Source organism: Martes martes, assembly GCF_963455335.1.
Source record: "Martes martes genome assembly, chromosome: 4".
NCBI lineage: Eukaryota > Metazoa > Chordata > Mammalia > Carnivora > Mustelidae > Martes > Martes martes.
In genome coordinates, this window is record NC_137891.1 from 147,781,517 (window position 1) to 147,797,072 (window position 15,556).

The window sequence follows — 15,556 nt, forward strand, 5'->3', positions numbered from 1 at the left end:
CCAAATAACAATACCTAGCATTTACATAGCACTTTCTAGTGAACTAAGTGCTCACAGATACTCTCTGAAAGTACACATGGCTGAGGGGGGCAGTGGGAAGATCAGAACCCCCTGGACTTGACTCCAGGCAGGGGGGTGAGTTATATACTGCCACTAAAGGTGTTTTTCTATGCTATGCCCTTTCCTGCCAGGCAGCAAGGTGGGCTGACTGGGGATTATGTCTCCCTGCCAGGCTACACAGAAACTAAGCAAAGGGTAAGACAAGATCACCCACCTCTTACTCCCCTCCCAACCTCAGCTACCTCTGTTCCCCCCAACTGACTCCCCTCCCCTCTGCTTTTCACACTCTTAAAATTCCCAGATTCCACTGTTGTGTTCAGAAATCCTGACCTTTTTTTCTTAACTTCATTTTTGTAGATTCTGCCAGGATACCCTTGGCTCCCATGGTCCTCTTTCCTTTGCTTCCTTTATGCCTTCCACTGTTTACCCCCAGCCCTCTCCCTCTTATTTCACTTCTTTTTGCCTTCAATTAAAAATTTAAATGTACTCATCCAAAAAAAAAATTTACTAAACCAGAAAAGTCATTTTTACTCAAGTAGCAGCGTTTGTATAACCCTAAGTCATTCTCTTAAGGCTTCCCCCAGCACAGCACCTGGCAGCTTCTAAGTAGATGCCCATCCCTTCCTCTTGATCCCTCCCCTTCACCCTGTTGAAGACACTAAAATCTTTACTTACCCAGTGTGGAGTGGCCACTACTTGCTGAAACGTGTAATTGAAAGCAAGAGTAGCAAGATGTCCTCACTGCAGTTTCACAGTGATGTGGTTAGCACGGGAGGAAAGACTTTTTAAAAAATGTCCTCCTGTGCAAAAAATTGGTACTATGAATCTAGATAAATGGCTAGGTCCGGAAAAATTAGGCAGATGAGAAAGTGGGGATGTTTAGCTTTGAGAATGGAATTCAAGGAAGAATATGAATGTGTTCTTCGGAGACTTAGATTATGGTAGAGAAGTTTGATTGCACTGACTTTTTAGGTCTCCCAAGAAGTCATGGGAGGCATGTTTCAATATGAGAAGACAGTGCACGTTCGGTGAGAACAGTCTGCCGTCGAGGGCACTGCCTCCTGACTCCCTCATCGTGGGAGACACCAGGAGAATAGTCGTTTAACAAAAGTGAGTGAAGGTTTAGGCGTAGGTTTGCAGGCTGCACCACCTGACCTCTGAGGCTTCAGCTGACGCTCAGTGTCTGCTTCGGACATGCCATTACCTCCTACTTACAAAACCTCAGCTCCATTACCAGGCATTATCCAGTATGCTCATTTTAATTGTTTCCCATAGTCTCTTGCCCCTTTGGTAACTAGAGAAAAATCACTTAAATTTTTCTTGTAACTTAGCAACCTAGTGTCATAGATACGATGAAATAAACAACATCTTTCCTGTTTGCTAAACTGTAGGAAGATTATATTGAAAGTACTTTTTAAATTCTGATTTTATAGGATTTCCTTAATTTTATTGGACAGTGAACGACTTCCACAGGATGATTTTCTATGTTAAATAAAAATATTCTAGCCATAATTGACTTAAGTCTTTCATAATGATGCTTTTTTAATATATCTGATTATTTGCTGAAGGGTTCACATTTATATCCTAATGTTTATAATCATTAGTAGGTATCGGTTTGGACTTAAGCCCTTAGAGTTTTATTCTTTTTTATTTTGCAGCTCTTCTATTTTAGCTGAAATATGTAGGTAGTCTTGCAAATAGTTGCCCTGTAATATAATACCTTATTTCTCTGATTCTAAGATGCCTGTGATTGCACCCCGCATCACAGACCTAATAAGTTTGCAAAGAAGAAAAAAGAAATTGCACATTTCTTTTACCATTTCCTTGTTAAAATTCCCGCCCAGAGTCTGAATGGAAGCCTCTTTTTGGACCAGTATGCAGAGCTTCACTGGCACAGTGCTTTTCATTATCTAGAGTAGTGATCTTGACCGCTGAAATCTCCCAGGAGTGACTGTGTACTTTTGAAGCATGTGAAAGAATATGAAATTTTGTGTCCTTGTCCTTTTTGGTAAAACTCTGGCTGCTTTTTTTCCTTAATTGAGTTGCGATGTGTCTACTACAGGATAAACGGCTTCTCTCGAATTATGGGTGTACCTTTGGACAGACATTTAGTGCTGGGTGACAGAGCCCTTCACCAGGTCTGAGTCTGTCACACCAAATTCCCCCAGCTGTGAGAAATGCTTTAGACTGAGACCACTGGCAGTTTTCTTTGTTTTTAATTGAGTTGACAGACACAACAGGCTAGTCAGTGTTACATCATAGTGCCATCTTTTTAATAAGAATTTAAGTAACAAATCCTTGTTCTGAATTTAAGTTAAAAAGCTATCCTTATTTGGTGCTACAGAAATGAAGTCACAACTAAAACGACAGGTAGATGCACAAACAAATATGTTTCATATGCAGCCAAGGGTACATGCATTCAGGTAAGGACAGCAGTGTCAGAAATTACTCCTACACCTAGTGGCTGCTAAGTTACTTTTGACAGTTGTAAGAAGCGTGAATTTCAGAAATGTTGAAATTTTTAAAACCTGTATCTTAGAATCCAGGAAATAGGGTATTTGATGATTGATTGGCTGGTCCTCAAGAAAACCAGTACTGTTTTTGGCAATAGCTCTCTCAAATACACATATTTGGTAGTACAGTGTTTTCCTGCCAGAGACAGAAAGTGTATTTTTCCGAAGTATTTTCCACCTCGTAAAGGTCTTCATCTGACAGAGACACTTGAAGAAGGAAGAGAAGGCTGTAAAAACAAAAGCAAAATTCAGCCTTTAAAATAAAGGCTAAGGGCTTAAAACTTCTACTCAGGTTTTTAGAGACTTAATAGATAACTTGATTAATAGTGTTTAACAGTCTTCCAAATTTTATAAATGTCTTAGTTTGAAAGATGCTATGTATTAAAGAACAGTTCTCTTTTTAAAGATCATTTCACAAACATAGGACTTTTCAGATACGTACTATGAAAGATCTGGATTGTCGTGTATCAGTTTCAGAAATAACATTTGAAAGTGTTATGAAAAATACGAAGTATAACTGTGTAGTGGCTGTAATAATAAAAATAGAATTCTGTCTTGCAAAATTGTTTTAACTAGGATGTACAAGCAGCTCCTGAGTATTTTCTTTAATATTTAGACCACTATCAGTATCTTGATGATATCATTGGTATCTTAATTGTATAATTATAGAAAATCGTATTTTTATACCATTTTACTTATCAGCCAGCTCAGTATTATCCAGGGTAAATTTTGGCCATCAGCTTATTTCATTCCAACATGTCCTAGCAGCCTATGCTACTTAATCTATCCTCTGAAGTTGCTAATTCCTTGTCGTCTGTTTTTTGCTGATGTACCCCTATACATTTACTGTCACTTCACATCCACTCCTGTTTGCAGTTCTTGGCCTTAGGAAATTGCATGCGGAATAAGAAGTTGAAGACTGAATTATGAATGCATGGAGATGTGCTCTAAATGAGCAGTGTGAAGAGAAAAATAATAGAATGTGTAGCCATAAAACCTAATTGACTTGGGAAATTTTTATAGCCCATAAATTTAGCCTGCCATTTATTTCTAGATGTAACTGATATAACTTCTTTTTAACTCTAGTCGTCTCAGCTCAATAACCCCCAGTTTGTATGGGTGGTGCCGGCTTTGCGTCAGCTCCATGAGATCACCCGCTCGTTTATAAAACAGACCTACCAAAAGCAAGACAAGGTAAGAGAAGAGCCCTGTTCGATGACTGTCCAGTTAAACACACAGCTGTTAGAATAACAAAACATAAAGAGATTGCTGAGTTTTAAAGTCCCTATTTTACATTTTTACGATTATTAATATAGTTCATTTATAGTCTCTAATAATCTTGAGTTTAAACATCCTTCTGCTTTCATTTCGATGGAGCTTTTCTTTTTTTTTTTTTTTTTTTAAGTTTTTTTTTATTTATTTATTTGACAGAGAGAGAAATCACAAGTAGGCAGAGAGGCAGGCAGAGAGAGGGGGAGAAGCAGGCTCCCTGCTGGCTCCCTGCTGAGCAGAGGGTCTGATGTGGGGCTCAATCCCAGGACTCTGGGATCATGACCTGAGACAAAGGCAGAGGCTTAACCCACTGAGCCACCCAGGCGCCCCATCAACAGAGCTTTTCTTTTAATCTATCCTAACTCATTTCCTTTTTATTTCCTTAATTTATTGAAATGATTACGCCATTTTTATGAAAGTCAGAATGTGTTTGGAAAGATGTGAAGACATTTGATCTCAGGAAGATTGGGTTGTTTAAGGACCTGGATCTTTCTTGGTGGGAGAGATTAGGGAAGAAAGATCCGGAAAAGTACACAGCCAGTGAATAGTTCTTAGGAAAGTCGCCTTAAAAAAACAAACAACAACAACAAAAAAAACTCTCTAGAGGAAGAAAATTAGCAGAGAAGTTTATTCCCTTAATTTTAATTATGTGCATACTAGATGGTTTTATTTGCTTGTGTTGAACTGACAAAATTACTGCAGCTTCTCATGCCATCTTTCTTTTTGTTGTTTCTGCCAAGAGTATTATTCAAGACTTGAAGAAGAATTTTGAAATTGTGAAATTGGTAACGGGAAGTTTGATAGCCTGTCATCGACTTGCAGCCGCTGTGGCTGGACCCGGAGGCTTAACTGGTTCAACACTGGTGGACGGCCGATACACTTACCGGGAGGTATCCGCCATTGCCCTTTTGTGTTGTGATTTACAGTGCTCATCTGGCTTTTTGCACTTGAACCGTAAAAAATTACATTCATTGGGTTTCTCTCTAAAAGAGGTGGCCTGAGGTATCTTTGTAGTGACCGAACAGTTTTGTGTTTTGACTACAATCATTTTAAAACAAAAGTTGAGAAAAGTGTTATTTCTGGGTAAATCTTTCAATAAATCACCTAAAAACTGCCTGTGATAAAGATCACCATCTTTCTTTTGTCTTTCATGGGAAACAGTAATTGTCAGTTCTCTGAAGAGTTGTTTTGTTTCTTAAATCAACTTGTTAGTAACATTGTTTTTAAAAATTAGAAAAAATCTTAAGTTACCGCTTGTGAATTTGTGGTGTTTTACTTTGAGATTGCCGAGATGATATTTTATTGACATCCTAAGTCAACTGGAATTGGTAATAGACTTCAAGTAGCTTCTACTACATTGTGCTGTCAGCTTACAAACAGATGTCTTGCATTTATATTACCCTAAATTATATGAGAAAGTGTTAGGTAGAACTCTTTTTTTAATTAAAAAGATTTGTTCTTCATTTTCCTTTTAGGAAGGAGTGCCTGGAGTTAACTAATTAACAATTACTTCTTTTTGCAGTATTTAGAGGCCCATCTAAAATTTCTAGCATTTTTCTTACAAGAAGCTACACTGTATCTGGGTTGGAATCGTGCCAAGGAAATCTGGGAGTGTCTTGTGACTGGCCAGGATGTCTGTGAATTAGATAGAGAGGTAAGAAGACGGTAGTGTGGGTAAAATAAGGCAGAAGTGGGACTTAAATATTTTACCTTTTCTGGGTGTCTCATATTTTTTGTGGGTTTCACATCTTTAATTCTAAACACTTCTTAATTTGCTAAGCATACATTGTACTAACAGGCCAGGAACTATAAGTGCTGAAAAAATATTTTATGTAATTTATATCTATGATCTAAATATAAGAGTTCTTTAGTAATTTTTATACCATTCTGGGTAAAATCAAATTCAGAGCTAGCACAGCTACAGAATTCTTATTGTGTCTTGTGTTTTTTTCTCCCTCCCATGGAACTAATTTCGAGTTACCAACCAGAACTTTGAGTCCTTGTAATGATGTTGTACCCCAGAAACACAAAGAAAAATAAATGCCTAGACAGCTTTTTTAAACTATAATTAAGCAGCTGAAAGTAGATTAAACCAGGAGCAGAACACCTGACTTGGCGTATTTCAACAATGAATTACTGTTTGCTCATCTCATTTTACAGAATTAGAACTGCTTGATAGTATTGTTGAAAGGACTACATATGTGCCCTTGCCTAGCACAGTCATTGGCACATACATAGCCAGGCTTGTTAATAAACATTAGAGGAGAAGCCCAAATTTAAGTTCCATTGAACAGTGTGAGTCTGTATTTGCATTATCTGGGGGAAAGGTTGCTGGAACTGCTTTATTTAGTTCCAGAGTACCAGGCATTTCAGTTTTCAGTGGTATTTCATCAATAAATATTTTTGAAGGTTTAAACTTACCTTCACTTTCCCACTTTGGAATATGTATTTGCCTGAAATGGATTTTACTTACAGCATAACATTTGTCTTGATCCACAGATGTGTTTTGAATGGTTTACAAAAGGGCAACATGATCTCGAGAGTGATGTTCAACAGCAGCTTTTCAAGGAGAAAATTCTTAAATTGGAGTCATATGAAATCACAATGAATGGTAGGAAAACAACTTAAAATCTTTTTTTCTCAGTTCTTTAAGAAATTTTTCTTTCCTCTCCTCCTAAGTCCACTTCTCAGTCTGGAATATCCTTCTGGACTTTCCTTTACATCTCTGTATATATATGTTTATATACACAGATAAGTTCCTTTTTATGTGAATGGTATATGATTAATTTTAAATTATATGGCCCAGTAGCTCAAATGGTCAAATGGTAGGATGTATCAGTACTTCATTCCATTTTATGGCTGAATAATATTCCATTGAAATTTTATTTATCCGTCCCACATTTTATTTATCCATCCATCAGTGGATGGACACTGAATTGTTACAACTTTTTGGCTATGACTAATAACACTGCTTAAGCATTTATGTACAAGTTTTTGTATGGACGTTAGTTTTCATTTGTCTTTGATGTATACCAAGGAGTGGGATTGTATCCTGGAACTAACATTTGAAGAACTGTCCAGCTATTTTGCAAAGTGGCTGCACTGTTTGTAATCCTCCCAGCAGCATCTGAGGGTTTCAGTTCCTTCCCATCTTCGCCAACACTTGTTAACTGTCTGTCATCTTTATTCTTGCTGTGGTGTGTGTCAAGGGTTATCTCATGGTTTCAGTATGCCTTTCCCTGATGACTGATACTAATGAGCATCTGGGCATGTGTTTATGGACTGTATGTATATATTCTTTGGAAAAATGTCTGTTCAAACCTTTTGCCCATTATAGGTTGGCTTGTCTTTATTGCTGAGCTATATATTCTGCATAGTATCTCCTCACCAGATACACGATTTGAAAATATTTTGTCACATTCAGTGGGTAGACTTTTCACACTCTTGTAGTCCTTTGAAGCACAAAGTTCTTGATTTTGATGAGACCCAATTTATCTGTTTTTTTTCTGCTGTTTGTGCTTTTGGTACCATATCTAACAAAGCATTGCCTAATCCAGGGTCTTGTAGATTTATGTCTGTTTTATACTAAGAGTTTTATAGTTTTGGTTCTTGAGATACTTTGAGGCTTTTCATTGATTATCTGTGGTACTTAGAGTGTGTGAATTTATCTGACCTTCTGTAATTTCAGGTTTTAACTTATTTAAGACTTTTTTTGAAAATGTGAATCTTTGTGATCATCGATTGAAACGACAGGGAGCTCAGTTGGTGAGTACATTATTCTGAAATTTAGATAATTTGGATAATCTAGTAAAACACAACAAAAGTGTTATAATTTTGTTAAAGAATGGGTATCTCCTCGACTGCACTGACTGCAGGGCTTCTCTTAGAGCATAACGGAGGCCCCCCGTTCCAGCATGGCGAGAGCACAGTTGACTCTCAAATCCCTCCATGCTTCTTGCTGACCTGGGGCAGCCAGCAGCCTCCTGTGGCTAGGTGAATGTAGGGGAGGGATCGTTTCGTCAGAGCTTCCAACTCCTCAGATCTGGTAATGGACATGTTCCTAAAAAGTAACAACATCTTTAATTCTGAAGATGAATCTTTAGTTCATCACAGTGGCAGGGATTTGGGGAGAAATTTTTAGGAACAGTCCATGAAGTAGGAGAATGAGGACCCATAGAATGTATATAGCATATGTTTATATTTACATGTGGACCTCAAGAAAGGAAGACAAAAAATAACTCTCTTTTCTAAGACATAACTCTTGATTCAAGATGTAGCTTCTGGATGGCAAGAATTTTTATGAAATCTCTAAGGCCTGGATCCTGTCCCTTGAACTGAGCTTTGGGAAGACCAAATTGAGCCTCAAGGATTATTAACCACTTCTAGCCTGGCTCTCTTGCCCTTTGGAGAAAAACTCCTGAAGATGGTGTCCACCTCACTCCTATATGTTTCCACTTCTGTAGCCTGTCTGGGTAGATTTCCAGCTTGGGTTTAATAATATCTGGAGACAACACTCCATAACTATCCTGGTTGCCATGGACATAGCCCAGTGTTTCTGTGTTTTTTTCTTTTTCTTTGTGTTAAAGTTCCAAATCAGTACAACAGTGCTCTCATATGTAGCTTGGTTTTTGCAGCCTTAATTCGAATTAAACTGAAAGGTGTAGACTGAGTGATATAATAAAAGATAATTGTCTGTAATTTTGGTGTGCTATACAATTTTTTTTTCTTTTGAACAGTATGTAGAAAAGCTGGAATTGATAGGAATGGATTTCATTTGGAAAATAGCCATGGAATCACCTGATGAAGAAATTGCTAATGAAGCTATTCAGTTAATCATAAACTATAGTTACATTAACCTAAATCCTAGATTAAAGAAGGTGGGTGCTCGTGCACAGAAGATTATATATGTATTTTTATTGATAAGTTTTTACCCTTGGTGTGCCCCAAAATTCGCTTTTTTTATTTTGATGTTTTGCTCTTAATAATGATTGCAACTAAATGTCAGACTAATTTTAATTTCTTTTATCTCTTACTTTTAGGATTCTGTATCATTACATAAGAAATTTATTGCTGATTGTTACACGAGATTAGAAGTGAGTGGTAAATCTCAGTTGAACCTGTTTCTGAATTTCATTTGAACCTCTTTTTGAAATAAATACTTTGATGTTTTTCCTTTTATAATTTTATATTGGGATCATGTAAAATATTGATATTTGTGGCTGGATTCTACTAAAGGATTTGTCAACAGTACCTTATTGTCACACAGGGAATAGACATTTGCCTTGATTCCCCCAGTACAGAAGTGTCCTTTATAGGAAAGCTTTCCTTCTCTTTCCACCACCCCACTACCCCACTCTACCCACCCCCTGTTATGGGGTATAGGAACTGTCTTCAGGAAACATTCAGAAAACAGGTCTGCTATACGTTCCACTTTTTTTTTTTTAAACCTTTATTTGTTTTTGTTTTTTTTTAATTATTTATTTATTTTTAAAAAGATTTTGTTCGTTTATTTGACAGAGGGAGAGAGACAATGCAAGCAGGAGGAGTGGGAGAGGGAAAAGCAGGCTTCCCGTTGAGCAGGGAGCCTGATGCATGGCTCGATCCCAGGACCCTGGGATCAAGACCTGAGCAGAAGGCAGAGACTTAACCCACTGAGCCACCCAGGCGTTCCACCTTCCACATTTCCAATAGATTCATTTTTCTGTTTTCTCTTTCTATCAAGGAGTTTCATGAAAGAATTGGCTTTTCCTACCCTTCCCCATTTTCACCCGAGACTATATCTTAAATGTTACTAAGGCCCAGAAGGACACTCAGTAGTTGGTGGTATTGATGGTCTTTGTCCATTAGAAGCCTTCTGTGTGATACTATCTCACATCTGTTTCTAGTGCCTTATAGCTCCAGCATGATGGTTAAAGCATTAAACAGTCACTTTCATTCTTAACTCATGTTCAAATTTTATATCTAATAGAGAGTATTCCAAAAACATAGGCTGCTGCCCCCAAATGTCAACAAGTTAAACCTTCTGATGACGAACATGTGCTCGAATCCGTACAGAATTTTCCAGGTTGTGACTTCCATCCAGATAGGTCATCATTAGAAACCATTTAAAATATTCAAGGACCTTAAATGAGGTACCATTTAAGTTTTAACATATGTAGAACAGTAGTTCTACACTGGAGCTGCTCCTGCCTCCCGGAGATCGTTTGGCAATGTCCAGACACCTTTATGGTTGTCACAGCCAAAGAGCTCCCGCTGGTACCTCGTGGTAGGTGGGTAGTGACGGGAGGTCAGAGAGGTTGCCAAACATCCTGTGAAGCCCAGAAAGCCCTCCAACAGAGGTTTCCAGCCCCAAATAGCAGTAGAGCCGAGGTTTGAGAAAACCCTGATAGAGAATGATTCGTTCCTGTATCATAGGCAGCCAGCTCAGCCCTTGGCGGCCCCACTCTGACGCATGCTGTGACGAGAGCAACAAAAATGCTGACAGCGACTGCCATGCCAACTGTAGCAACGTCAGTTCAGTCTCCATATAGGTAAGTGTGCAGAAGTGACAGCACATCCTTGCCTGATGCAGGAGTGTGTGTGTATGTGTGTACTTTTTTTCTTTTTTCAGTTTGAAAAAATAAAAAATAACTGGCAGCTCTTTTTGGAGATTTCTCAAGTTGTGGATTTCCTCCTTTTATGTTTTAATTTTTGCAAATAGTCATATCCTGAGAAATTGCATGACCCCATCATACTTCCCCAAATCTGTATGTTTTTCCCTGAAGATCTGTAGGTTATCATCACCACCATCCAAGCACTGCTCTGCCTCTCCCCTCTGCCTAGTGGACAACTTCTGTTGTTAATTTGGGGGGGGGGGGCGGATTTAAATCACTTTACTTTGATTCTGTGTAACAGGAGTAACCTACTCTTTGTGACAGACTACAGATATATTCGTTGTATAAAGAGCAATTTTCTCCTTGTGCTCAAATTAGGGCATTTACAGCATAAGCAAAATGAAATGGAAGATAATGGTTAAAATCGTGCATTATAATACTATAGTTGAAGTATTATTTCCTTAAAATTTTTTCTCAAAATAATATTTTTTTATTTATTTTCAGCGTAACAGAATTCATTGCTTATGCACCACACCCAGTGCTCCATGCAATACGTGCCCTCTGTAATACCCACCACCTGGCTTCCCCAGCCTCCCACCCCCCACCCCTTCAAAACCCTCAGACTGTTTTTCAGATCCATAGTCTCTCATGGTTCATCTCCCCTTCCAATTTCCCTCAACTCCCTTCTTTTTTTTTTTTTTTAAATAACTTCATCACCAAATATTTGTGTTGTAGTTTTGAACTGATGTCTTTTACCACATTACTGTGTTTAGTGTTGATAGATAATTATCAGTGAAATCTGAGCTTGGTATTTGCTGTAGCTGTTTGCTGTGGTAAGGAACGAAGATGAGTATTCAGGAACGTTAGACTGAAGGAGCTCAAATGCTGCTGTGAAGTTTTACAAGCACTTCTTTCTTAGCAGCCCCAAACTAGTGGTACCCAAGAAACTTTGGCAGGTGCTCCCAACAAGGCTTACTTTGCTGCCCTCTAGTGACGGGTACTCAAATTGTCATTTTCTACTCTTGGAAGGTCTTTGTATTTGTTAATTTACAGTTCTTTTTTCTTTTTAAAGCCTTCCTTTAGAAAAGGAGTCAAAACAATAAATCCTTACATTCTTCATCTTTTCATCTTTTTTAAAAAATGAGTTGAGTACTAAGCAATATTTTGTTAACATGAGAGATGCCAATACAACTCAGCCCTCTTGGAGCTCTTTTTAAAATGCCAGAAAGTGGGGCCTCTGGCTGGCTCAGTTGGTAGAGCACGCAACTCTTGATCTTGGGGTTGTGAGTTTGAACCTCAACGTTGGTTGTAGAGATTACTTAAAAATAAAATCTTACAGGAGCACCTGGGTGGCTCAATTGCTTAAGCGTCTGCCTTTGGGTGAGGTCATAATCCCAGAGTCCTGGGATGTAGCGCCACTCTCCTCCCTGCTCCTGCTCTCTCAGTCTCTCTCTCTCTTTCAAATAAATAAATAAAAACTTTTAAAAAATAAAATAATAAAATCTTACCAAAAATAGTTAAAATAGAAGGTGGTTATAGATTCAGCTCATGATAAAAACACTAACATGACCTTTGCATTTCCACATTGATGGAAGTGTATTTCAAATAAGACTTTCATGGAGAATGTGCATTGAGAATTCCTAATTACATGTTTGTAAGATGTGGTCCATCCCTGCTTAGGTCCTTAATGATTTATTTGTCTGACAAACCAGAAGAGAAATGCATTGATGAACTATTGGGTTGGGCTATTGGATTGGGATTTCCAAACTGCAACATCTTTAAATAAGTGTGTTTTCTGTTTTTCTCTTTTTACTAAGTGATTTTTATTCTGAATCCGTTCATGTTTGAATGCATACAGAGCAAAACTATAGGATTTTTTCTTGTTATAAACTCTAAACACTTTTAATAAGAATATAAAATTTCAAACTTGCATTTGAACCAGGACATTGTAGTCAATCTTATTTCACTGGTTTTGGAAGGACTTCTCAGTGACCGTAATTGTTCTGTCTTTGGGGGGCAGGAGTTATTCCCTCCTCTACACAGTATTCTGTGATGCTGTCTGTGATTTAATTCATTACTGAGGCATAATTAAATTCACTCATTCACTTACTATTAGCACTTAGATATTTCCTAAGGATTTTCCATCTCAGTATCAAATTCTAGTCTTGCCCATAGCTAGAAAGGATTTAGAACTCTGTTAAATGTATTTAACAGAACTATTAAAATGTGTTTAATCAATTCTTTTTATTTTTTTTTAAGATTTATTCATTTGACAGAGAACCCAAGTAGGCAGAAAGGCGGCAGAGGGAGTGGGGGGAGGAAAGCAGGCACCCTCCCAATCAGAGAGCCCGATGCAAGGCTCAATCCCAGGACCCTGAGATCATGACCCGAGCTGAAAAGGCAGAGGCTTAACCCACTGAGCCATCCAGGCGCCCCTAATCAATTCTTTTTAAAGTGAAATTTCCAATACTGCTGATCAGCAAACCAGACCAATTGTTAGAAAATGGTAGTACCTCTTTTCCAGATTTAGAAATACCTGTATTTGAAATGCCTAGATTTTCTGGAATAGCACATGTTTCAATTAGGGGCATTTGGATATTCATCTCTTGATGTTAACACGTGTAATGTTTTCTTTCATAAAATATGGAGCTGTGAATGTATAAGCTGCTGCATGTCGGAGTCCTGTGAATTCAGATAATTAGTAATACACACTGACCAAAAGTCTGACCAAAAGGGACCTCAGATCTCATTTTCAGGTGTGCTAGAGCTCTGCACTTCCTGGCCATATGTTGCCTGTTCTAGAGATGGTTGTCTATCGATGCCTGCTGACTTCTTAAGTACTTTGAAAACCAGTGGAATAATAAATTCTTATGCTGTATGTCTTACTTATACGGAATGTTCTTTTAAACCAGATAAACAGTGGTTTATCCTTCACTTCCTCTTCATTCTCTGGCTCATTAAAACAGCAGGTGTTATTTGTGGTAGACTTACTGGCTTTCATTCGTCTTCTGATTTTCAGGCAGGTCAGAACTTGGTAACACTTGGTCCATGTTTTACCAAATCATGCGGTGTATTTTAGTTGTAAGATTATGAGACTCAAACTCACTGATTGTTCATTCTTGGGGATTGACAGACAAGTAGACCTGGAGACCCAGGTCCTCTCTTTACAGAACAGCTGTTTACAAAGAGAGGAGAGACAGGAGAGGAGAGATGCTGTCCTCCCTGACTCTGTGGGTGTGTCCCAGCTGTGAGCTGGTTGAGCCACCCCTTCCCCCACCTTGGGTGCAGGGGAAGTTTAGTCTCTGCAGATTTCAGCCTTTGACCAGTGAGTGCTAACTGTGTGGGTTTGGGTGAAACAGACCGGAATTGAGCAATTCTTTTCATATATGTTCCAAAAAAATTTTTTTTAATCCGTAGATCCACTAAACTTGTAATAATCGAGAGATTGCTGCTTCTGGCCGAACGCTATGTGATCACTATAGAGGTAAGCCTGTCTTTTTAAAGACACTTTATTGTTGTATCGTTAGACCCTTTGTGTTAGGTGTGTGTTTCTAAGATATTTAAGTAACGCACTACATCTGACTTGTTTAACTTCTTTTTCAAGGATTTTTACTCTGTTCCACGAACTATTCTACCTCATGGGGCCTCGTTTCATGGACATCTTTTAACTCTCAATGTTACGTATGAGTCTACCAAAGATACCTTCACTGTAGAGGTAGGTTTGTGCTGAGCCCCGGGGGCCATTCTTGGATCGTCTTGTTACTTTCAAGAGAGCAGTGCGGATTGGGATAGCTGCATGAGCTACAAGCCGTTTGGTCAACAAATTCAGACTAAACACCTGCAGTGAAAGGGAAGTGATGGGGTAGAAGACCTATGAGTAGGCGTGTGATACAGTATCGGGTGGTGATGGGTGTTAGAAGGAGTAAGAATAAAGCTGGATCATTTGGTAGAGAGTGGTGCATATATGTGAAATGTCTTAAAAAGATGGGCAGGGGGGCGCTTGGGTGGCTCAGTTGGTTAAGCAACTGCCTTTGGCTCAGGTCATGATCCTGAAATCCCGGGATCAAGTCCCACCTCGGGCTCCCTGCTCAGCAAGGAGTCTGTTTCTCCCTCTGACTTCTCTCTCTCATGCTCTCTCTTTCTCATCCTTTCTCTCTCTCAAATAAATAAAATCTTTAAAAAAAAAAAAAAAAAAAAGATGGGCAGGGAAGTTCTCTCTGAGGTGGTGACATTTGAGCAAACATGGAATGAAGTGACAGCAAGCAGTTTCTGGGGAAGAACATTCCAAGTGAAGGGAGCGGCAGTGACAGAGGCCCGGCCGTGGGACTTGGGTGGCTCATTTGGTGACAGGCAAGGTAGCTGGTGGTGGAGCGCGCAGAGAATGGGAGAGCTCGGAGACTCCACAGCAGAAGGACTTGAGGGAAGGAGGACATTGGATTACTGTGAAAGGGGAGAGTTGTCTGTGGGGTCTCTGCCGTGTTCCCGGCTTCTGGAACGGCGGCCGGCACCCAGTCCCTCCTCACAAGCGGTGTTTGATCTGATCATGCAGGCCCACAGTAATGAGACCATAGGGAGCGTGCGGTGGAAGATAGCCAAGCAGTTGTGCTCGCCTGTGGACAACATACAGATATTTACCAACGACAGTCTGGTAGGTCTGTGCCAGCCGTCTGTGGCCCTTCGGCCTGACAGCCATACCTTCGTCCTCCTTTCCCTCCTGCTAAATAAGAAACCACTTTTTGCAGCTGACGGTGAATAAAGATCAAAAGCTCCTCCACCAGCTGGGCTTTTCTGATGAACAGATCCTCACAGTGAAGACGTCAGGCAGTGGGACACCATCCGGGAGCTCAGCGGACTCCTCGACCAGCTCCAGCAGCAGCAGCAGCGGGGTCTTTAGCTCATCATACGCCATGGAGCAGGTATGGGGGCAGCGGGGGGCATCCACGGGCAGGTCAGGTTGGTCATCTTCATACTTGGGCCTGTGGCCCGCATAGGCTCGGCAGGCTGGGTCCTTTTCTGTCGTACAAGTCCTGACTGATGAGGTTCCTCCAAAGGGAACAACAAGTGTAGACAGGAGAGCTCAGAGGACAGAGCCAGGGAGCTCCTTTGCCTAGAGATCAA

General features: G+C 39.5%; 1 protein-coding gene across 1 annotated transcript in view; it reads left to right on the plus strand.

The window, feature by feature from the left end:
* The window catches only part of USP24 (ubiquitin specific peptidase 24), a gene marked incomplete at its 5' end in the record, with an annotated part of 138,189 nt that overhangs the window by 57,202 nt on the left and 65,431 nt on the right, over window positions 1–15,556 (plus strand). The window contains 12 exons of the mRNA XM_080800089.1: window positions 3,660–3,767; window positions 4,586–4,735; window positions 5,368–5,499; window positions 6,345–6,456; window positions 7,534–7,610; window positions 8,582–8,722; window positions 8,885–8,938; window positions 10,260–10,375; window positions 13,856–13,922; window positions 14,043–14,153; window positions 14,988–15,086; window positions 15,181–15,354. Coding sequence (XP_080656215.1) covers window positions 3,660–3,767; window positions 4,586–4,735; window positions 5,368–5,499; window positions 6,345–6,456; window positions 7,534–7,610; window positions 8,582–8,722; window positions 8,885–8,938; window positions 10,260–10,375; window positions 13,856–13,922; window positions 14,043–14,153; window positions 14,988–15,086; window positions 15,181–15,354 — 1,341 coding nt within the window. The remainder of the gene's footprint in view (window positions 1–3,659; window positions 3,768–4,585; window positions 4,736–5,367; window positions 5,500–6,344; window positions 6,457–7,533; window positions 7,611–8,581; window positions 8,723–8,884; window positions 8,939–10,259; window positions 10,376–13,855; window positions 13,923–14,042; window positions 14,154–14,987; window positions 15,087–15,180; window positions 15,355–15,556) is intronic.